The sequence below is a fragment of the Gekko japonicus genome, unplaced genomic scaffold (assembly GCF_001447785.1).
Source record: "Gekko japonicus isolate JY-2015 unplaced genomic scaffold, Gekko_japonicus_V1.1 scaffold14, whole genome shotgun sequence".
Classification (NCBI taxonomy): Eukaryota; Metazoa; Chordata; class Lepidosauria; order Squamata; family Gekkonidae; genus Gekko; species Gekko japonicus.
In genome coordinates this window covers 499,131-523,917 of record NW_015176452.1, presented here as the reverse complement: position 1 = coordinate 523,917, position 24,787 = coordinate 499,131, and the positions used below count along the sequence as shown (strand labels likewise).

The window sequence follows — 24,787 nt, the reverse complement described above, 5'->3', positions numbered from 1 at the left end:
ACCATAGTTCAAAAGAATCTATTCTTCGGCGCTCGGCCTTCCTTATAGTCCAACTCTCGCAGCCATACATGACTACTGGGAATACCATTGCTTTGACCATGCGGACTTTTGTTGGCAGGGTGATGTCTCTACTTTTTATCATGCTGTTTAGGTTCGCCATCGCTTTCCTCCCAAGGAGCAGGCGTCTTTTAATTTCATGGCTGCTGTCACAGTCTGCGGTGATCTGGGATCCCAGGAACGTGAAGTCTGTCACTACTTCCACAGCTTCCCCTTCTATTTGCCAAGGAGTGATGGGGCCGGATGCCATGATCTTAGTTTTTTTGATGTTGAGCTTCAAGCCCACTTTTGCGCTCTCCTCTTTTACCCTGAGCAAGAGGCTCTTTAGGTCCTCTTCACTTTCTGCCATTAGAGTGGTATCGTCTGCATATCTGAGGTTGTTGATCTTTTCCCCAGCAATCTTAATTCCCGCTTGTGATTCATCCAGGCCAGCATTTCGCATGATGTACTCTGCATATATATTAAATAAGCAAGGTGACAGTATACATCCTTGTCGTACTCCTTTTCCTATGCTGAACCAATCAGTTGTTCCGTATCCGGTTCTAACTGTCGCTTCTTGGCCCTTATACAGGTTTCTCAAGAGACATGTGAGGTGGTCTGGTACTCCCATCTCTTTAAGGACCTGCCATAGTTTGTTGTGATCCACACAGTCAAAAGCTTTAGCATAGTCAATGAAGCAGAAGTAGATGTTTTTCTGGTACTCTCTTGCTTTCTCCATAATCCAGTGAATGTTGGCAATTTGATCTCTAGTTCCTCTACCTCTTCGAAACCCAGCTTGTACTTCTGGCAGTTCTCTATCCATGTACTGTTGAAGCCTAGCTTGTAGGATCTTGAGCATGACCTTGCTAGCGTGTGATATGAGTGCAATTGTGCGATAGTTTGAACATTCCTTGGCATTGCCCTTCTTTGGGATTGGAATGTATACTGACCTTTTCCAATCCTGTGGCCACTGTTGCGTTTTCCAAATTTGCTGGCAAATTGAGTGCAGCACTTTCCTGTGGTAGTACTCCCCAAACATCTGTCAATAATCTACCATATTTTCTTTACGCAACCCCTTACAGCCATTTTTCTCCCTGCAGGCCTATGGCAGCATCCACTTGTCTTTGTAGCTTATTCTGCTGATTTCCACCTTTTGTTTTCATTGCAATAGATACCTTTTGGTTGCAAACTGCCTTGGTGGCCTGGAATAGGTGAAAAATAGGGTATAAATGCTTTAATACATAGTAAAATTTGATCCTGTTTAAGAGTTAGTAGGGCCACGGTGGCTTAGCGGTTAAGACACTGAGCTGCAGACTATAGTTCGGCAGTTTGAGACCCTAGTGCCGCGTGACGGAGCGAGCTCCCATCTCTGGCCCCAGCTCCAGCCAACCAAGCAGTTCGAAAGCAAGAAATTATAAGTAGATAAATAGGTACTGCTTTGGTGGGAAGGTAACAATGTTCCATGCACCTTAGCGTTTAGTCATGCCGGCCACATGACCATGGAGAAGTCTCTGGACAGCACTGGCTCTTCAGCTTGGAAATGGAGATGAGCACCACCCTCTAGAGTTGGATTCGACTGGCTTTCGAGTTAGTTGCCCTCTTAGATACTTATCTTAACATGGTACGGGGGGTTGTGTGTGAGTGTGAGCAAAGCTGGGAACAATACCATAAAGAGTTTAGATTCTGTCAAGAGACTAAACCCCTAGCAGAGTCATTCCAGATGGAATGGTCACAACTGAGACACCAGACTAAGATCCACCCCTTCATCAACAGCCACATCAGGAGAAGAGAATATGAGACAATCCAAAATGAAAAAATTCTAGCTTATGGCACATAAAGACAAAGAGAACTATTCTAATAACCAGTGTAAAACAATAGAAGGGAACAACAAAAAAGGAAGAACAAAAGATCTGTTCCACAAGCTCCAAGAAATCAAAGGGAAATTTAAAGTATGGTTAGGCATACTGAAAGATCAACATGGAAATGCATTAAATGGACAGGACAAAATAATGAAAAGATGGGTACAATACACTGAAGAATTATACAAAAGAGGTGAAAGGATGACAAATTCCTTCTGAGAAGAACCTTTTGAAGAAAAACCTGCAATTTTAGAAAGTGAAGTAAAAGCTGCACTCAAAGCAATTGGGAGAAACAAACATACCAGGAATAGATGGGATATAAATAGAGCTATTTCAAGCCACAGAAATGGAGTCCATCAAAATCTTAACAAGATTATGTCAACAAATATGGAAAACAAAACAATAGCCTATAGACTGGAAACACTTAATCTACATTCCAACTCCCAAAAAAGGAAGTGTCAAAGACTGCAGCAACTATTGGACCATTGCATTAATTTCTCATGTGAGCAAAGTGATGTTCTAAATCTTACAGCAAGGACTGTTACTATATATGGAATGAGAAATGCCAGGTGTTCAAGTGTGATTCAGAAAAGGAAGAGGCACTAGAGATCGTATTGCAAATTTATGTTGGTTATTGGAGTATATGAGAGAATTTCAGAAGAAAATCAGCTTGTCCTTCATAGATTACAGCAAAGCTTTTGAGTACATGGATTGTGAAAAGCTATGGCTGGTTTTAAAAGAAATCAGAGTGCCACAACATCTGACTGTCTTGATGAGCAACCTGTACTCTGGACAAGAGGGTACTGTTAGGACAGGATACAGAGAAACAGAATGGTTTCCAATTGGCAATACTGTCAGACAAGGATGTACTTTATCTCCCCATCTGTTCAATCTATATGCAGAACACGTCATAAGGAAAGCTGTAATAGATTTAGATGGAGGTGGAGTGAAAATTGGAAGGAACACTAACGATTTGAAATATGCAGATGTCACCATACTACAAGCAGAAAATAGGGAAGGCTTGAAATGACTACTTATGAAGTTGAAGCAGAAAGTGCCAAATCAGGATTATAGCTGAACATCAAGAAACAATAAGTAATAATTCCTGAGGAACTACACAAATTTAAGGTTAGATTTGAGTCCAGTAACACCTTCAAGACCAACAAGAGTTTCAGGATATAAGCTGTCAAGAGTCAAAGCTCCCTTCATCAGAGAGGCTGACAATGAAGAGACTGAAACTGTTAAAGATTTTCTATTCCTTGATTCAATTATCAACCCAAAGGGAGACTCCAACCAAGAAATCAGAAGGAGATGGGAGACTGGGAAGGGCAGCCATGAAGGAGCAAGAAAAGATTCCTGAGGATGTGTCACTGGTGACCAAGATCAAGATAATTCGTGCCATAGTATTCCCCATGGCTATGTACGGGTGTGAAAGTTGGACAATGAAGAAAGCTGACAGGGAGAAAATTGATTCATTTGAAATGTGGTGTTGGGGGAGAGTTTTATGGATACCATAGTTAGCCAAAAAGACAAATAATTGGGTTCTAGATCAAACCAAGCCTAAACTCTCCTCAGAAGCAAAAATGACCAAACTGAGGCTATCGTACTTTGGTCACATTCTGAGAACGCAAGACTCACTGGAAAACACAATAACGCCGGGGAAAGTTGAAGGCAGCAGGAAAAGAGGAAGACCAAACATGAGATGGATGGACACAATAAAAGAAGGCTTTCAGTTTGCAAGACCCAAGCAAGGCTGTCAAAAATAGGACTTTTGGAGGTCATTAACTCATAAGGTTGTCATAAGTCGGAAGCAACTTAACAGCATTTAACACATGCAAGAGTTAGTCAAATACTGATTCTCTTCAATCATACTATTACTCATAAGGATTTCTGTTTCGTTAGCCATTAAATATTTGCAACACTTGACATGGACTTCAGCTATGTACTGTTAGGCTCAACCCACTTCTCTGAGCAGCAGGAAGTTCCAGGAGCTAGTGCTTACCTGGCTTGGTTCTGTTGGAAGAAGAGAGCACTGGAATCTTTTAAATAGTGCCCATGGCTCAGTGGTAGAGCATCAGCTCTGCATGCAGAAGGTCCCAGGTTCAATCCCTGGCATCTCCAGCTAAAAGGATTAGGAATTCAGTGATGAGAAAGAGCTCTACCCAAGAACCTAAACAACCACTATCAGTTAGAGTAGACAGTACTGACCTTGATAGGTCAATCATCTGACTCAGTTTACAGCAACTTCATATAAGAGTCAGACCTATCACTACATTTATCTCTATACATTTAAAAAATTCCCCAGCAACGTTACTAGAAACATGACATTACGCCAAGTTCATAGAGAACTATTTGCTAACTCGGCAGCCTGTATGCATCCTTGTTTCTCAGCATGAAATTACACTGCTAATTCGGAGGCATCTAATCAGGAAATAAGTAGAGAATTTGCTTAAACATTTTTTCCTTCTTGTCTTGGACCCAGCATTCCAGTTTACTTCTGAACCTCTTTTATGTAGCTAATGTGTCATAGAATGTTAGAGTTGGAAGGGACCTTGCAGGTCATCTAGTCCAACCCCCTAGCAGGTTTTGAAAAACTCTTTCAACTGCTAGTTTTCTCTAAATTAACACCCTATTAACTCTGAGGTTCGTGCCTTCCAAAAAAGGATATTTAATAATATAATAAACACAACTACAAAGAAATACAAGTTACACACACGTTTTTAAAAACCATAGCTAAAAACGGGCAAAACCCAAAACCTGAACATATATCCCAGTAAGGCAGGATATAAATTGAAAGTAAATAAATAAATAAAAATAGATCCACACGGTAAGGTAAACCCCAATGAAAAGGAACAGGATGAAAATATCACCAGAGAGCCGAAAGCAGATGTTTGATGTTCCGGATCCATCCATTTATATTCCCAGCCAGTATCTGCTTTGGACATAACCTCTCATGCAACCTAAGACATACTTTCAGACTGTTCATTTTCAAAATGTAGTACAGTGATGGTGGTTAAAAACAAAAAACGAAAGAAACAGAACACAGGCTATCATGTGAGGTGCAACACTGAACGGGAAGGCAAGATTCTGAGAAGTCCAGCAGCATCCTCTGTGAGTTCAAATTCAAGCAGTGTAAGCAAAGCAGAGAGAGGGCAATAAGAGAAGGAGAAGGTTGCCACTCTGCTGCCCTCCCTTTTACATGGACAAAAAGGACAGGAAAGAGAGGGGTCTTCCCTTTCACGTAGAGGTATCTACCTTTACAGATACAGGTGTTTTCCCACAGGGGGGGTGGATTTGGGTGGTTTCCTTATTGTCCCTGTGCGGCGGCAGCTGAGCATCTATAAGTCAAGTTTCCTGTATTTTTCCTGTCCTGATCCGCTTTGAATTCTCCAATTTCATTTTTTTTTTTAAAAGGCAGAAGGTCTCCATCGTCCTTTCATTGCAGTAATGCAAGTGGAAAGGCAAATCTCCGCAATGAAGGTACTTAAGGCTGGGAATCCAGAGATTCTGACAGATTCTGTAATGCTATAACAATAATCAATTGTTGATTTTAAAAAAACTGTGGAGGCTGGGGGGTGGGATGGCTGCCACAGGGAAAATGGTGTCAATATGGACAGGACTGAAGATCCAGACTTTTCCCTTATAGATGGGTGCCACCCTGGCTTTGCTGCAACCTTTCCCAAAACATCAGAGCAAAACAGGTTTGGAAAACATCACAACAATGGCAGGGGAAATCCTGAAGGTGCAGGGATCCACCACAATGCCAAGGTGAAGTGTGTGTGTGTGGGGGGGATAGCACCCAGGCCAGGACAAACAACCTGTGATGTTCATCTCCCCTAAACTGTGCAGGTAAACTGCTATTCCCACATGGAAAAAAAATAAGGAAACCCAAGTGGTGGGGTTGCTATTTTGAGCAAGCAAACTGCAGGGAAATAACATTTAGTGTGCCTTCCCCAGCTAGATGCAGGTGGGTAGCCGTGTTGAACTGAAGCAGTAGAACAATTTAATTTCAATGTGTCTGAGGAAGTGTGTGTGCACACGGACGCTCACACCTTGCATAAAACTTTGTTGGTCTTAAAGGTGCCACTGGACTCAAACTTTGTTCCCCAGCCACTGTCAGCCACAGCATTCTGGCTCCTTTTGGTTAAAAACAAGAGAGTCAGGAAAACAGTACACAATATGTAAACCAAAACTCAGCCAACCATACAGCTACAAAAAAGATACACATGCAGGCTGCAATATGATAAATCTGCTATAGAGACGAGATGCCCTGCCCCAAACTAGAATGTAAAGTCCTGTTGCTATGTTACCTTAGCAGCATTATTGTCACTTGCATAAGACGGATTCCCACACTGCTCTAGTAACACATGGAAAGGGGAGACAACATGGGTGGGACAAGTGACATGGCTCCATGAGACAGAAACTATAATGGGTTGGGTCCAAAGGTTCCTTTCAATTTAGCAGGCAATCATCCACTTCCTCCAAGGGAAGATTCCTCATTTAGCAGAAAGAAACCACAGACTCCAACACAGTAGTTTTGTCCTACCCCACATAGTGTTATTTCCATGCCTCTATTTATTTATTTATTTGGCATTAAGTTGCAGCTGACTTATGGTGACCCCGTAGGGTTTTCAAGGCAAGAGACATTGAGAGGTGGTTTGCCGTTGCCTGCCTCTGCATCGCAACCCTGGTATTCCTTGGTGGTCTCCCATCCAAATACTGACCATGGCTGACCCTACTTAGCTGACACGATCTGACACGATCAGGCTAGCCTGGGCTATCCAGGTCAAGGCACCACTAGTTATGGCTTATTCTACAAACATTTGAGACACTGATTATAGAGGGGCACATGTCAGATATTTAAAGGATGTGTCTCTAACTGGATTAAAATCCATCTGTGTTAACAAAAACCATATGAAGTTTGAAACTGGGATGCAACGGAGTCTTATTTCCCTTTTTAATACTTGCTGTATTTCTCCCCACAGTTAACTAATGCTTTATCCATATGTCCACTGAATCAGCCAGTAAAAAGTAATGGTACAAAATATTCACCTGGGAAATGTCAGATAGATCTAGTGTATATGTAGCAAGTGCATTTAACTACAAATACAAAGATAATGGTAAAATCAACAAGTCATTTGATTCTGCACACAGTATTTCATAGCCACAGAATCCCAATGATCTGATCTATGAACTCGATTTAAACTGTACAGAAGAAGAAGAAGAAGAGGAGGAGGAGGAGGAGGAGGAGGAGATTGGATTTATACCCCACCCTTCACTTGGAGTCTCAGAGCGGCTTACAAACTCCTTTCCCTTCCCCTCCCCACAACAGACACCCTGTGAGGTGGGTGGGGCTGAGAGAACTCTGACACAAACTGCTCTTTTTCAAGGTGCCAGAGCTTGTGACTGACCCAAGGTCACATCAGCAGGTGCAAGTGGAGGAGTGGGGAATCAAGTTGGAAGGGACTTTGCAGGTCATCTAGTCCAACCACCTGGTTTTCTTATAGGTAAGTATGATACTAAACAACCAGTTTAGTAAATGAATACAAATAATTTTTCAATACTTAAAAATGTAAATGCATATGAAATTATATACTTTGCAGACTGTTCATTATACAAGAAATAATACATTAATTACTCCACACACAACCCCAATCCCACACTTTGTTTAGGGATGTCAGCCTCCAGGTGGGACCTGGGGATCCCCTGGAGTTACGGCTGATCTCCAGACCACAGAGATCAGCTCCCCTGGAGAAAATGGATGCTTTGGAGGGTGGACTCTACGGCATTGTACCCCACTGAGGTCTCTGTCCTCCCCAGGCTCCATCCCCAAATCTCCAGGAGTTTCCCAACCTAGATCTGATAACCCTACCCCCCCTCACCCCACTTGAACGAACACCCTGAATCGGACTTGGGAGTGGATTGGTAGCCCATGTAATTGCTGTAGTACTGGGGACATCTGCTCCTGATAGCTGACCCTGACCAGCAGTCTGGCCGCAGCATTCTGCACTAGCTGCAGCTTCCGAACGCTCTTCAAGGGTAGCTCCAAGTACAGCACATTGCAACAGTCCAGTCTAGATGTAACTAAAGCGTGGATCACTGTGGCTAGATTCAACTGACCCAAGAATGGACCCATCCATTCCGGTTAGTGGGGGTCATTACATATTGGGAGAGCTGGGCAAATGCACTCTAAGCCACAGTAACCACCTGTTTTTCTTATTTATTTATTATCAGATTTATACCCTGCCCTCCCAGCTGGGGCCGGCTCAGGCGGCTTACAGAAAGAATAAAACACACAAATAGAAAATTTAAATAGTCCTAAAACCACATAAAACATTCTAACATGAAAAGGTGCTAACGTTGATTATACTAATAATTAGAGAAATTTTAAAAGATGGCGGCCGACCTTCAGTATAGAGTCCTAGCGGTCAGCTCACAGGTCTAACCTTATGCAGCTGGCACAGGCTGTTCTGATTACTTCAGGGAACAGGGTTCTCTACTGCATAAGGTCCCGCAGGGCCCTGATCTCTTCTGGGAGCTCATTTCACCTGAGAGGAGCCACCACCGAGAAAGCCCTAGCCCTGGTTATAGCCAGCCTGGCATCCTTGGGTCCAGGAGGGTCAGTTGATTTTGGGACCCTGATCGCAGTGCTCTCTGGGGAACACGTGGGGAAAGGCGGTCCCTCAGGTATGTAGGTCCCTGACTATAAAGGGTTTTAAAGGTAAGAACCAGCACTTTGAAGCGAATTTGGTCTGCTATCGGTAGCCAGTGCAATGTCTTCAGCAAAGGCTGAATGTGCTCCCGCATTGGAAGGCCCATTAAAAGCCTGGCTACAGCATTTTGCACTAGCTGTACCTTCAGGATTTCTGACAAGGGCAGCCCCATGTAGAGAGCATTACAGTAGTCCAATCTTGAGGTGACCATCGCATGGAAGGGAAGGGAACCAGCTGCCCAGCCGAAAATGATAAAAGGCAGACTTCGCAGTGGCTGCTACCTGGGCCTCCATAGTTAAGGAGGCATCCAAGAGCACTCCCAAGCTCCTAACCTGTGGCGCTGACACCAACTGAGCCCCATTGAAGGTCAGGAGTGGGATCCCTACCCTCGGCCCGCTCTGACTCAAGCGCAGGACCTCCGTCTTCGTCAGATTCAATTTCAGTCGGCTCAGCCTAAGCTATCCAGCCACGTAATGCCCAGAGTCCAGATCTTCTGGTTAGGAGTCAGACCAGCTGCCCAACAACAGATAGAGATGGGTGTCATCTGCATACTAGTGACACCCCAGCCCATGTCTCCATGCAATCTGGGCACAGGGGCGTATGTAGATGTTGAATAACACTGGGGACAACACCGCCCCTTGAGGCACTCCATAGTCCAGTGGGTGCCTTCGGGATAGCTGTTTCCCCAGCACCACCCTTTGTCCCCGACCATGAGAAAGGAGGTGAGCCAATGCAAGGCAGGCCCCTGGATTCCATTGTTGGTGACGTGGTCGATCAGTAGCTGATGGTCGACCGTGTCAAACACTGCTGACAGGTCCAACAACAACAGCACTGCTGATCCGCCCTGATCCAGATGCCTCTGGAGATTGTTTGTGAGGGCGACCAGTGCCATCTCTGTCCCGTGGCCCGGGCGAAAGCCAGACTGGAAGGGGTCTAAAATGGAAGCATCATCCAAAAAGCTCTGTAACTACATTGCCACAGCCCTCTCTATTATCTTGCCCAAATAGGGCAGGTTGGAAACCAGCCAGCAGTTCGCCAATTTGGCCGGGTCCAAAGTTGGCTTTTTCAGGAGAGGACGTACCACCGCTTCCGTGAGGGACGTTGACAGTTTTCCTTAGGGCACCTTGAAATCCCTCACGGCCAGCTTTAATTAGCCATGAAGGGCACGGATCCAGGGAGCATGTGGTGGGGTGTACATTTAGGAGCAATTTGTCAACTTCCTCTAGGCTGAGCGGATTGAACTGATCCACAACCTGATCAGAAGACGTGCATGGAGACTCAAACTCACTCACTGTTTCAAGTGTGACAGGGAGGTCATGGCAGAGTGACAAGACTTTATCTGCGAAGTAGCTTGCAAAGGCCTCACAGCCAATATCCAATTCCTTAGCATTTGGTCTGCCTTGTGGCAGGGTAGTAATGGACCAAATCGTTCTAAACAATTGAGCTCGGCATGAGCTCACAGACGCAATCGTAGCCGCAAAGTAGGGCAGGTTGGAGGGCAGGTCTTCGCAGCTTTGCCATCTAATAGGATCTCATAAACATCCTATAAGATGCTCTCGTAGCTTCATTGTGGGTGTGCCATCACTGTCTCTCTAACCGTCTTAGCCTTCGCTTCATTAGCCGCAACTCCTGGGTGAACCAGGGAGCAAGCTTGGACCAAGGGCGCAGAGGGTGTCGAGGAGCGATCTCGTCGATGGCTGCTGAAAGTCGGCTATGCCAGTCATCTACAAGCTCATCTAACAAGCCACCAGGGTGTACTGCATCCCAGAGAGCCATCTGAAGTCACATTGGGTCCATTTGACTCCACGGGCGAGCTAAAATACGCTCGCTGCCCAAACAGGGTTGGGGTGACACATTCAGTCGGGCCCTCAAGGCAAAGTGGTCCGACCATGGCACTGCCAAAGCAGTGATCCAGTTCACTGTTACCCCTGCCGCGAAGATCAAATTGAGCATGTGCCCAGCCCGGTGAGTGGGGGTCATTACATATTGGGAGAGCCCTAGCACCACCATGGACGACACCAGGTCCATTGCCCGAGTAGAGGCCATTTCATCAGCATGGACACTGAAATCACCCAGGACTACCAGTTTAGGGTGTTCCAATGCCCAGCCTGATATGGCCTCCATCAGGAACGGCAGGAACGGCAAACTATTGGCCAGTGTGTTGAGCAGTCGGTACACCAGCCAAATCACCAAACTCTCCCCAGCCTCCCACACCAGGCTGGCACACTCAATGCCCATGATCTTTGGTGGTGGGAGAGAGCTACTGTCTCCCCGTCTCGGTCATGCATGCCAGGTCTACATTCTGCTCAAGCAGAAAGTCCCAAAGGACCATGGTCTTATTCTTTATAGAACTGGCGTTACACAATGCCAATGTCGGAGGGGGTTCATTTATCCTAGCCCCACTGCATACAACCTTTGGGATGGGACACAGGCTGGAAGGGGGCCGAGCTACTCTACTACTCCATCCCCTTCCATTATCTCCATGCCTGGTCCCACCACTGTACTTTCCCTTCCCCAGGAGCACTGGAATCCCCTGCCCAGTCATCGCCACACCTGGTGGTCTTCGCTAGCCTCAAACCAGCTAGAGCCTCAGACCAACCAGCTATAGTTGGCTGATGTTACTAAAGTAACTGCTCCAAGCACTGGTTCAGAACATCCATGGCATCCTTGGAATCAGGCGGAAAAGAAAGTTAAGAGTTGGGTATCATCTACATATTGGTGACATCGCAGCCCATATCTCCTGGTGGCCTCTCCTAGTTCCTTCATATATTAAATAGCATAAGGGATACAATGGAACCCTGCAGCACCCCACAGGTGCCATGAGGCAGAGCAGGAATTCCCCAGCACTTCCTTCCGAGACCAACCTCCCAGATTGGTCATGAACCACCGTAATATGGTGCCCTTCAGTCCCAGTGCTGAGAGGCAGCTCAGTAGGATTCAATGGAACTAGCAGGGTCATATTTCCCCTGTCTAGTTCTCAACAGAATTCAACAGCATGAAATGGGTCCAGAAAACCAGTCTCTTCCATGAACCCAAGAATACTGGGCAAAAATTTTCTAACATAGTAGAGCCCAAGGATGTGTTTTCAGGTCTAATCAATGCCTCCTTGACCACAGACAGCACAACTCCTGCTCTCAAGGAAGCATTTACCACTTTCCTTCACCTCTATATTAGTCTCCTAGTTCCAGTATTTGTTCAGCTCCTCTTCCAGGTAACAGGGTGCAGTTAGATTTTCAAGCAAACGATGTCAGCTATTTTGTAACACCTTGGAAGAACGGCAACATTTATTTCAGGACGACAGTGATGAAGGGTAAATGGGTGTTTTCCCAAATTACCCCCCCCCAAAAAAAAAATTCTTATAACTGCTATTCTACTTCCAAAGGAGGAAATTGGACAGGGTCATATCGTACTAATAAAACTCTAGCTCCACATATAACCCCCAGTTTTGCAAAACTGTAGTTTCCCACAGCATAGTTAATATAACAGTTTGAAAGGTAAGTCAGACTGGTGTAATAATGCACAAGTAAAGAAGTGTAATGTTTATTGGTTATTTCTGTCTGTGTATTGTATTGCCTAGCTCTAAGTTCTATTTATCTATCACTGTTATTCCACCCTTCTCCAAGGACATCATAGCAGCTTACATGGTTCTCCATGCCTTTATTTTATCCTAGCAATTATCTTGCAAGATAGGTGAGGCTGAGAGGAAGTGGCTGGCCCAAGACTGTCCAGGGAGCTTTACAGCTGAGAAGGAATTTAAACCCAGGGCTCTCTAGTCCTTGTTCTACACTAACTACTATACCACACTGCCTCTCCTGGATCTACTTTTGAACATACGATGCTATAGATCAATCAGCATTGTTATGTGAGAAAGGCAGCCATAAAAGTTTACTCCATCTTTCTCCAAGAACCTTAGGGAAGTGTACATAGTCCCCTTCTATTTTATCCACACAACTACCTTGTGAGGAGGGTTAAGCTGAGACAGTGGTGGTGGCCACACGCGCAAAATAAAGTGGGGGAGAAGAGAGGCTATTTGCTCTGTAGGAATTTGACCCGCAGTTGTGTGATCACATAGTCCTTGGAAGCTGCAGGCACAGCCCGCCACTGCATGATCACACGCAACCGTCTTTTTTTTTTGGCTGTGTGTTTCCAGTGTGCTTCAACGAGGGATTGATGATTTGCATCTCTGCACTGAGGGCTCCCCATGCAGTGTGCGATGATGTGCATACCGAGATGGGAAAAAACAACAGCACAGAGTTGGGATGGCCTGATCAGACCATCCCGACTCCATGGGAACGCACTGGAGCGATCACACTGGGGAAAGTCCATCCCTGGCCCATAGCAACCCGCTTGCTACTGGACTTTCCCTGGTGTCTTTTTACTCCGCTTCTGCAGCAGAGCAAAACGGGTTGCCTACGGGTGCGGGGCACTTCCCAGATGTTTGTGTCTGATCACACCCTTTAAATCCTCCTGGCATTCGTGCCTGTGGTGCAGCTAATTGTGCGTGTGATCGCGACCAGTGACTGACTTAAGGTCAGTCAGTGCATGTCATGGCAAAGTCTGAAAATGGATCTTCCCAGTTCTTTTCTGCCTCCTGACTCTGACCACTGCACCTCATTTAGTATTTAACAGCAGCAGCAGCTGCTGCTGCTTCTTAACCATTCACAGATGTCAAAAGAACACAGCAGCAGCCTTGATGGAGGAGATGCAGGTCCACCTAGTCCAAAACTCTGTTGACAGCAATGACCAGCCTTGAAAGTTCCCATAGAGGGCATGCTTGAAAGGGGTAGCCACCTCCTGCTGTATGTATTCAGTATTCAAAAGCACACAATGGGGGTTACATTTTCTTAACATCAATAATAGCCACAGATAGATCTGCCCCCCTTTAAAGACAATTATGCCAGTGACAATCACAACATCCTGTAATTTAACATAACGTTAAATATGCATCCTTTTGTCTATGAGAAGGAGGAGGAAGAGGAAGAGACAGAAGAAGAATTGGTCTTATACCCCACTCTTTACTACCCAAAGGAGTCTTGGAGCGGCTTACAATCACCTTCCCTTCCTCTCCCCACAACAGTCACTCTGCGAGGTAGGTGGGGCTGAGAGTGTTCTGAGAGAACTGTGACTGGCCCAAGGTCACCCAGCTGGCTTCATGTGGAGGAGGGGGTGGAGTATTGCCAGTAATGTCATTATTGTTCTTTTCCTTGCAGACATACTGAGGCATCCCTGCCCAATAACACAAAGGCCAAAGTACTTCTAAACAGTGGCACAAGGTTCAGTATCTCCTTCCTGATAATTAAAAGATTTCCCCCTTCTCTTATGCATGACTTTCCAACACTGATTGTCAGTAAGTATCATCAGGCTGAGTATCATTAAGCTGTTGGACCCAAGCTATCAAGGTACACTCATTGACACATTCACGGTTCATAATATTCTACACCCACTAGTTGCAGCAGGTATAGAAATCCATGAAATAATTATAGATCTTTAAGGGTATGAAAGGTTATCTAGATGAAATCCAAGGTTTGCCCAAAAGCAGGATAACAATGAAGCAATTCTGAACAACTTTTTAAAAATGGCCAAGGAAGAAGATTTCACAACTTTATATACTAAAATAAATCTGCCCTCGTTGTCCATTATACTTAGGAAGTTTTGCATAATCTTAATGTCAAGCCACCTTGCTGTGATGAAAACTTTCTGCTTCTTTTCTATCCTCAGTGAAAATATTCTTTCTGACACTGTGTCAGAGGCTTTCTCAAAGTGAAGGACTTCAAAACCAGAACCTTCCCTCTTTCCACTGTACACTCACAAGGGCACCCCTGAAAACTCAGAGCACGCAAAGAACTTGTACATATGTCTGCTTTTTAGAAAGAGAGAGATGTGATGAGAAACAAAATGGTCTCTCTCCCTGTGGTCCACGACTGCTTCCCTCATTGAAGCAAGGCCTTCTGCAAGTGCCAACCTGCAAATGGGTAAAATCCCCAATTGCCCATCCATGTGCCTTCTCCATTGTGATCCCCACCTTATGGAGTGGTTTTCCCGAGGAGGTCAGGAAGGCTCCCACTCTCTTGGCTTTCCATAAATAATGCAAAACTGAATTAGTCACAAGACCTTTTCTGCATAGACTATAGGGTAGCACTGTACAAAAGGCTTAACAAAGTTACTTGGATAAATTACTGGGGACTGTGGTCTGTTCTTCTGTGTATAATTTCCTGTGGAGTGAATCCTGTTGCATAATTTTGCATCATTTAATGTGTCATGTTATCACTTATACTTTGCTTCAGTTCTGGTTTTTTTGGACTTCTGGTTGGTTCCGCAGCCCAAATTCTATTCCATGGTTTATTGAATGTCCAATCCTGTTGATTGTATTGACTTACTCTGTAATCCGCCTTGAGTCCAAGTGAGAAAAGCAGACTATAAATAATGTAAATAAATAACTAAAGTATGTTTCCATTTTGGAAGTTTCATCATACATTAAGGTTTCAGGCACTGATGTGTGAATGTCAAACTACAGTCTACGGCTTTCTGTTAATTCACATTTCCCCTCTGCTTTGTATTCTACAATAAAGTTGTCTGCTCCTGCTTCAACTAAGAGCTTTAACAGGGTCAAATATGGCCTCAATCTGTTTAGTTTAATCACAAGAGAAGAGGCAACTTGATTACAAAACTTTAAGTACCTTTCCCAGGAGATGTTATCTGATTGTAGAGGGCCCTTTTAACATATCAAACACAAAATCTAAATACATTCCAGGGGTGGAATGTGAAATTAGAAACATTCAAGATGGAAATAAAATGTTGCTTTTTGACACTGAGTATAATTAAGAGAAGAAATGCGGGTGGAACATTATATTGCAGACTGGACAAAGTGTTAATCAACAAGTGATTTGGGATGGCTTTTTCTTTGAGTAAGTAATAATAAATTTCCTCAAGTGCATCAGTCACAGTTGATGCTCTCTGGGCTGGCCTGTACGGTCAGTGGGGTGCCCTCTGACTCTCTAAGACAGTCCAGTAAATCTTAAAAAAAAAGATTACCTACTCAGAACAATCCTGCATGTGCAGAACAACAGTTAGAGTCACAGCCATGAATTCATCAATCCTTAGAACATTTCCATGAGGTAAGGCAGAGGAACATAAATACCTGAGGCCCATGAAAACTTAGAGTGGCATGTAACTATAATGATCTGATTCTACACTGTTAATTTGTTTTTCCTCAGAAAGCAGATAACTTCCTGTTTGAAAGTAAGCTTTCAATTAGAACTGAGGAAAAAATCTAGACAAATTTTCAGAACTAGAAGTTTACTCAGCTGACGTTCCCAAGGTCACCCAGTACTGGTAAGTCAACATCAGATAATAATATTTTCGAAAGCTATTTCAGGAGATGTATCATGTGTGTGATGTTGCATCCTGCTGATTTGCATTTACAAAAAAGACTCTTAATTGAAAAACCTATTACAGAACTCTGAAGCAAAAATCAATGCTCTGTACAAAATTAATCCTTCTGGGTGGAGGCATGAAGTGAAGGTTTGATTTTAATCCTTGATATTGTTCCACATCTGTTCACGCTTCCCATTTGAACAATCCAGGCCTCTCTTTTCCTCATTACAAACATAAAGAAGCAGGTGTCAGCTGTGAAACAGATCCTTTTGGGGACAAATCACACAACAAGTTAAAATCATAGTTGATACATGGTAGTTATCACATTCAGTTTGCCTCCCATTGACAAGGATTGTGTTAATAGGCTAAGACTCTACAATTTGTTTGCAACTCTTTGATGGTATGACATAACTTATTTCGGAAATGTTTCCATTACGACATGAAAAACCTAGTTGTATGAATGAGCCCTCCAAAGATTATGAAAAAAATAAAAAGCATGATTCAGTGTTTACAGGAATGACCTGTACATTTATAGCTGTATGCAATTAACTGTACTCTTCAGCCCCAAAGTAAAAATATGTTACTAGATGGAACCTACTTTTAATCTCCAGCACCTAAAGGACAGGACTATATGTTCCATGATCCCTTTTCACTTAATTATTTTTGTTTTATACAAAGTAGCCACTGACAATGGTACAGCAATTTAAAAAGGGGAAGGCTGTTTACAACCTTTTCCTTTTGCCCCATTTTCCTACAGCAAATCATCACCCCAAAACAGCTGTAATTTCCTGTAGAAAAACAAAGCAAGGCCGTTCACCTCTCCCCCTACCCTGTTGCCTCTTATATTCTTTAAATTGCTCAAAGGATCACATAACTACACAGTATGTAACTTCACCCTAAATATATGCCCAAATAGATACATTTTACATCACAGAACAATCTTAGACTTTGGAGATTCTCAAGAGGTCCACACAACTGACATATTTCAGAAGGCGCATTCAGAGAGGCAGAGGCAGATTTCATGCACCTCAGTAGCAGGAGACAAAAAGATGCCTGTAAACAGGCAGAAGGTAATCTCACTACCAGAGAATCAGACTGAACATGAAGGCCAGGTGCCAAGGAGGGGGGAAATCTCCATATGCAGATGTTCCTAACAGATTAGCCAGCATACCATAAGCAGAAATTTGCAATGATTTTAGAGGCTGCCATAGACAGAACAGTCTCTATGGCAGTAAGCTCCAGTGTGGCCCTCACTCACCCTCTGGCTCCTCCAGATGCACTCCCAGGAGCCCTTCCATGCTAATTTCTTGCCCCTTCTTTCTTCTCTTTGCCCTCCATTTCATTTACACTCCCTTATTTTCTATTCTTTCCTCTGCTGCCTTTCATACTCCTTCCTCACTCTTTCTCTGCCCCCTCTTTCTGTCTTTGTCTGACCTTCAAAGATGCCTGAGCTCGCAGCTTGGCTTAGTTTGTCTTCATCAGGTGCACCAGGTGCACCTGGAGTACTGTGTGCAGTTCTGGAGGCCTCCCTTCAAAAAAGATGTGGACAAAATCGAGAGGGTGCAGAACAGGAGGATGGGGCACCTGCCCAGGACCCATTAAACCCTTGTCTGTGATCCATTCAAGACACAAAAGTTTTAAACCCTCTAATTATGGAAAAGGTTCCAAACTGGCCACAATATTCATTAACTGTTCCCAAGAACCCTAAAGAACAACAAAGGCCCTGCAACAGTATTTTGTTGTTATTAGTTAAATTTTTGAACTGCCTATCCCTGCTACTGCAAGGCTCTGGGCAATGTACAACAGTAAATAGAAACATTAAAAAAAATCTACAATTAAAATACAACAGTACCAATAAATCGTTAAAACTCAAAATGGCAAACTCCCCATTCCAGCCTCCCCTACCCCAGTCACAGAACCTCCATCTTGATAGGATTCAGTCTCAGCCTGCTCTTTTTTAACCACTCCAACACGGCCTCCAAACCTATGGCCAAATTTTGTGGGGTGGCATCCAGGTGCCTGTCTGATAACAGATATAGCTTGGTATCATCAGCATACTGATGACATCCAAGCCCAAAACTCCACACCAGCTGGGCAAGGGGATGCATATAGATGTTGATGGTGGAAATTTGTCCAAGTAAAAGGCAACCCTAAGTAGTTACCTGAGATATCTCAGAGCCCTTGCCACATATGGACATGAGGCTTAAGATTGAACTGGATGTTGCCTGCCACAAAAAAATACAGGGAAACAATTTATTTACTACTAAAACAAGTGGGGGCCCGCAAGACTTCTTGCTGAGCCCAGCATGGCCACCATGCTCTCCGTGGGCTGTGCCGCCACTGGGTCCAGTGTGGGTCCTGGGTTCCACCGCTGCCTCCACCGGGTCCAGCATGGAGTCCCGTGGTGGATTGCTGCTGCTGGACTGGTGCCATATAAGAAGTGTACATTGTTTTGATGCTGGGCTAAGTCTGGGTGATGTGAGGGGGTACTCTGAGGACGGTTTGTGGTGGCCCTCGACAGCCCTGACTGTAGAAGCTGCAGAAATTGCTCATTATAGCATTGCCAAGAAACAAGCAAAATAACTGCCTGTGCTGCATGCTGAAAACTGCTCTAATTTTCAAAATATTCTTATACATCAATAACTGTAATAAAGGAAGTTCCAGGTTGAAATCTAGCTTCCTTTCCAATGTATCTGACAAAGTGTGCATGAACACGAAAGCTCATACCTTGAATAAAACCTTTGTTAGTCTTAAAAGTGCCACTGGACTCTACATTTGTAATAAAGGAAAATCGAAAGTAAAATTAATTTTAATCCAGTATTTTAGATTCTGGATTCTAGATTAGATTAGATTAGATTCTAGATTAGATACCCACTTCCTGCTTCTAGAAATTACAAGATTTCTTTAAAACTGTCTTTAATTAATACAATATTGTACCCTGAAGGGTACATGCAGACTGACTGTACTTTTGTGTTAAACTAGTAAGAAACATTCCGTAGGTCCCAGGTTATGGCCTGAAGGCCCACAATGAGGAAAACTTAATGAAGCAAGGCTCATATGTGTCTGGGCCAATGTCTGGATAAGAAACTTTCTTGTAATATGTTTTGTGTTGTCTAGAGATACATGATAGAAGGTGAGCAGGATATAAATGTAATTAATAACTAAAAATGTTTGCTTGCCCAGAGGAGTAACCAGATGGCTATCCAGAGCAAACCCTGAACAACCTCAAAACCAAATATACACATAACAATGGGGAAAATATAAATAAAAAGCAGCAACTACTACCAATGGAATATTTCATTAAATATGGTGATGTTGTTTTTCTGCTGTATGTTCCGTTAGGAGGGCCCAGTTCATAGGCTGTTTTGTTGTTTCCTTGCCTGTTTTGGGCTGATTTTTATGCTGTGCCTGTTATTGCTTCATGCTGGTTTTAAGTCATTTCATTTATAGTCCACCTTTCTTGCTAAGACTCTAGGCTTTGAGCCACCTTGTTAAAAGGGAAAGGTGGAATATAGAGATTCAAATACAACAAACATCATCTGCCATTTTTAACTTGAAAAAAAATAGCTACTGGACCAAGAGGTCCATGAGGGGATGAGCAACAAACCCACAGACCACCTCACTCAAGTGCCCTCTTGTTACTCCACCCCCCCACCAGCACTCACTGCCATGCCACCCATATCCTGACACACAATATGGGACTCCATTCTACTATTTCAAAGATGGGTGCTCAATTCTACATACTCTACAGGATGAATAACTTTTATGGACAAATCTATTCAAACCTATTCAGCTGCTGGATTTGTCCAGCCAACCACCGTGCATCTACGATATTTATACTAACTTAATTTTCCTCCTGATATCTCTCTTTTTCTCACACTCAGGGTTGTGGTGTGGAAAAGTTTTCATCCTTAAAAATTTCCAGGGCTTTATTTGTCCACAAACCGTTTTCCATTTCTAAAGATTCATTGTTTAATAAAATAACCATGAGTGAATAACACTGCTAATACAATACTGGATAAATATGGCCAGTTCAAAGTTGTAATTAAAGTTTTTCATGTGATTATTATTTTAAGAGAGTACATGTTATGTTTTCCTGATTTGTAAATGGGGGAAAGAGAGGAAAACCTACAAAGACATATAATAATCCAAATAAAAATCCAATTTATGAATTTAACTAATGGGTTGTACAGGTCAAATCAAAACCAAAGCTAAAATTCTTATTAATATGTGTTCTCGCCCATGGTGGAAGAGAGAATGTAACCACGAATCTGATATGGAACTATCAAGTAATACAAGTGATGCTACAGAGAGTGACAGTGAAAGTGAGGTGCCCCAGTAACCTCCATGGGTTAAAATTAGGGTTGCCAAGTTCCTCCTGGCCCCCAGCTGGGGGTGGGGATAGGGTTGCCAGATCCAGGTTGGGAAGCTCCTGGAGGTTTGGGGGTGGAGCCTGGGAAGGACAGGGACCTCAGGTGGGCACAATGCCATATAGAGTCCACCCTCCAAAGCATCCATTTTCTCCAGGGGAACTGATCTCTGTAGTCTGGAGATGAGATGTAATTCCAGGGGATCCCCAGGTCCCACTTGGAGGCTGGCATCCCTAGTTAAAATAGATGACTAGGCCACCAGACCAATGGCATATCATGCACCGTTCTTTGGATACTCTAAAATTAGTGTGTCAACAGTTTTCAGTCCCTTCAGCTTTTTCCTTAAATTTACACAATGTAAAGGAAGTACATGCTACATTGTCTTTACATTTTTACCAGTCATATTCCAAGAAAAATGTTTTACACATTTTTGAAGGTAACATTTAAACCATGCATGATTTATATTTTCCTAATCAAGGATTCCAGTTCATGTATTTGTTCCTAATGGTACATAACATTAACATATGGTACTTTTTAAATTTTGTTTACTAAGCATAAGTAAATATAAGAATGCTAACACAGATTACGGTCTATTTAGAGCATCAGAAAAATTTGTGAGTTTTCCTGAAAACCCACACCCCTGCTCACACCCTTCTGCTTTCCACTGTAAAATTATCCACAGGTTCCACCAGTGTGTTAATGTCAGCATAGTGTGTCACTGGTTTATCACTGAAAGAAGGTATCCCGTTTTGCAGGGAATCTTGAGTTAACATTCTTCAGTGTTGCCTCTGTCATCTGCACCACCTCAATAATTCCCCACATCTACTGTATATTAGTGTAATCAGTACAGTGCACTGCAATATTTTCCAAACAAAACAATTCAACAGCCAGTTCTGAGAAACATCTGCTGCACACACCCATACACCTTAGTGAGAAATGTCAAAAAAGCAAACCGATGCATTTTTAATGGTGTCCAGTGTTCCCTCTAAGCTGAGTCAGTGTGAGCTAGCTCACCATTTTTGAGCCTCTGGCTCACACATTTTTGTCTTAGCTCAGGAAGGATGGCTCCAGAGCAAACTAATTTATGCAGTAGCCAAATTGCTTGCTCACAGCTTTAATGCCAGTAGCTCACAAAGTAGAATTTTTGCTCACAAGACTCCACAGCTTAGAGGGAGCATTGGTGTACACATACAGCTCTACGAAGCTGCTAACTGGATAAGAACTGCAGGTTCAAGCAAATATATGCAATGAATGCTTGTACAAAATCTTGGACGTAAAAGACAAAACTCTGAGTTTCAGAAAAGGTACCTAATCATGTTGTGACCATACTGGTGTAAGGGTAGGTGAATCAATTCAGCCACTTGAAAAGCATCAAGGCAGTAGATTCCAATCAGCTTCACAGTGTGTTTTATGGACAGGAAACCAAAAACATTTTCAGAAAGAACTTAGTGAACACGTGCATGACATCATTAGAATTTTAGTAGATAGCAGCAACAGTCTAATTTTGTAGATGCTAGCAAACTGTTGGAGAACAGATCAATAAGTGAGCCTTGGTCTTTCTGGCTTTAATATGTATTGGATTCTAATAGCTACCCTTGGGTTCAATATCCCACAAAATTTTGTAAAACTAATACCCTGACATTGCCCTTTGGGTTAGTGGATAGTTTACATATCAGGAGATAGTGGTCCTAGCCTCTAAGCCTTAACATAGATTTCCTGGCTCTGGTGGTATTCTTGACGTAATACACAGATTGCCACTGGAAGAGATGCCAGAATAGTCTGTGGCTTCATCCCCTCACAAATAATAACAGGCAAAGTTCAGGTCTGCTGTGTATGAGGGGTTGGATTTTGTCAAACATGTCAGATGTTAATCACAGGTTTAATTGACAGCTACATTGGCTTCTACTGATGGCAAAAAGTATTTAACATTTGGATTCTCTTTTGGTCCTGGCTGTATGCCAACCAACCACTTTTTGGGTCTTGAGAGACAACCAGGATATATCCTCTATAGAATTACAGTGCACTCTATTTAGGTATTTTATTATTTCTGTATGCTGCAAACTAGGATGTTATATGTTTAAAAGTTTCTGCATTATGGTTTTCAAGATTCAATAAATAGTTTCTAAGGTAAGTCACTGTCTTGGTTGTCTCTCTCTGTGAAAACTCTCTTGCCAATCTCAATCCAGCCCACTGAATGTTAGTGGGGGTCCAGGCAATCTCCTGGACCTTGAAATCCCCTAGCACCAACAAATTATGTACAGGTTGAGAACAGTGGCTAATATGATATCTGGGAACCACAACAGGGGTGCGTTGGAGAATCAGTAAAACCTGGCTATCCCAACCATGTTGAAAGTCCCAGGAGCATTATTGACATGGTGAGGTAATCACTAAGAATTCAGTATATTTAAAAACAACAACAACAGTGGAGCAGAGCAAGATCACATGCATGAAAATGTAAAGTCATCAAGTGAAAATATAAATATCAATAGCCTAGCAATTTTGTTTGGGTCAGGCAGTTTTCAGAAAGAGATAATGATGCCTTTCTAATGTGCAAAACAAGGTTTAATTTTGAAACCAATAGAAAACTATGAAAACTCATTTCTTAATTTAGTTCCTCAAGTCATAAGAAGTGGGACGTGAGCCCACAGCACATGATATTTTGTGACTGAGGTAAGAACCCATGGAAATTTGGATCGGAACAACAGTACACTGAACCAGAAAACAGAAGTGTCACCAGCCCCATGTGTCTGTCTTTCAGTTTTTGGCTCTAGAGATAAAGCAAAGGCCAGAGCTAGTAGCTAATTCATATTGTGACTGGTTCATTTTGTGACATATATATACACGTTTCACTTGGGGAGAAAGGAAAATAGAAGAACCAAGCAAACCTTTCACAGGGAATAAATTTAAACGAAGCCATCTTTCTTCTAGCATATTTGGAAGTATTCCTTTTTTTATTCCTTTTGAATAGACTGGAAACCAGATAGCAATATATAGAAATTGCATCATGGCTCCACTCTCTGAGAATTAATTACAGAGAGCACTTATTTTTTTTAAGCCACAATGGATCAGCTACCCATCCTGCAAAGCATATGGTATTTCTCATCAAACCCAGGAGTTTGCTTTAATTACTACTATTTATATTGGTATAAGATCCTACGCAAGTTATGAGAAGCCTTGGCGCAAACTCCAGCAATAAAATTTTAGAGATTTCATTGCTTACTAAACTTGAAGGATAGGTCCATTTCCTGTCTGAACATCTGTACTTATGCATGGAATTTACAACTCCAGTGGTTATAGTAGACTGAAACCGGAGCGGGAGCTCCTTCTTGTTGCAAAGAAAGAGGATGGCAGCGCATGGAAGGGTTTCTCTCTTCACCCCACACCCAAGAGAGAAAAGGGGGTGGTGGTAGTGTTCTGCCTCTGCTTTAACGGGGAGGGGGGCGGACTGCGCTCCTTTGGTGTCTTCCCAGATTGTACCCGCTGGGTCTTGCACAGCACAGCACAGCACAGCCCAACCCCTTCTTAGCTTGTCCTTGTCAGAAACACGCAAACGATCTCTCTTCCCCAGGAGGATGGATAAATCTATCCGGCGTTCCGGGCGCCATGCGATCAGTCACTATCGATCCCGTGTCCAATCCTGCCGCCGGGTAACAAACGCAGAGCCGGGTAGGGAAGGAAGGGTGACAAGCGCCTGCCCTCTCCAGAAGGAAAGAGGCTTCTGGCCGTTCCGACAGAAGAAGGGCCAGGAGGCTCTGAAGCCCCGCCACGCAGACGGCTCCCCGAGGCGGGATGCCCGCACGTTCGGGCTCTCGCTACCGGCGGCAAGCCACCCGGCCGGGAGAGCGCCCACACGCGCACACGCCCGCCCTCTCCGCCTGCGCCCGATCCTGAGCGGGCTCTCTCGCGCCCCGACAGGGCCAGCCACGCTCCCCGCCCCGCCGCGCCCCTCGCCCCGTCCCCGCTACTCACAGTGGCACCAGCCCAGGTGGCAGCACCAGTGCAGGCGGAAGCAGCGCCCGTGGCTGTGGGTGGTGCACAGCGACAGCCCGTCGCAAGGCTGGAAGTCGGGTCTGCCGGCGCAGCTGCGGGCCAACGCCTGCGCCTCGTCCAGCTTCTCGCTCTTCCCCAGAACCGCGGCCGCCGCCCCTGCCCCGCTCATCGCGCCGCCGCCGCCGCCTTCGCTGCCGCCGCCACCTGCAGCAGCAGCAGCAGCAGCAGCCGCCCGCTCGGAGCTCTCGCCCCTCCGCCGCGTCACTCCCGCTCGCGCGCACCCCGGGCGCAGGAGGGGGTGGAGGGGGGTGGAGAGCAGCGGCCGCCTAGGCGGCGTTTGCCAGCCAGGAGGGAGAACGCCACGGGCCAGCCCGGCCCCGCCTGCAGCCGCCCTGGCTTCCCGCCCGACTCCGCCCCCTCCGGCAAGCGAGCGAGGGAGCGAGCA

At 44.2% G+C, this 24,787-nt stretch overlaps 1 protein-coding gene across 1 annotated transcript in view; it reads right to left on the bottom strand.

The window, feature by feature from the left end:
* LOC107123577 (chromosome unknown open reading frame, human C3orf70) overlaps nucleotides 1-24,511 on the bottom strand; it is a 40,752-nt gene extending 16,241 nt beyond the window's left edge. Inside the window, exon 1 of the mRNA XM_015426828.1 lies at nucleotides 24,322-24,511. Within this exon, the coding sequence (XP_015282314.1) occupies nucleotides 24,322-24,511 (190 nt within the window). The remainder of the gene's footprint in view (nucleotides 1-24,321) is intronic.
* Between the last annotated feature and the right edge of the window lie 276 nt (nucleotides 24,512-24,787).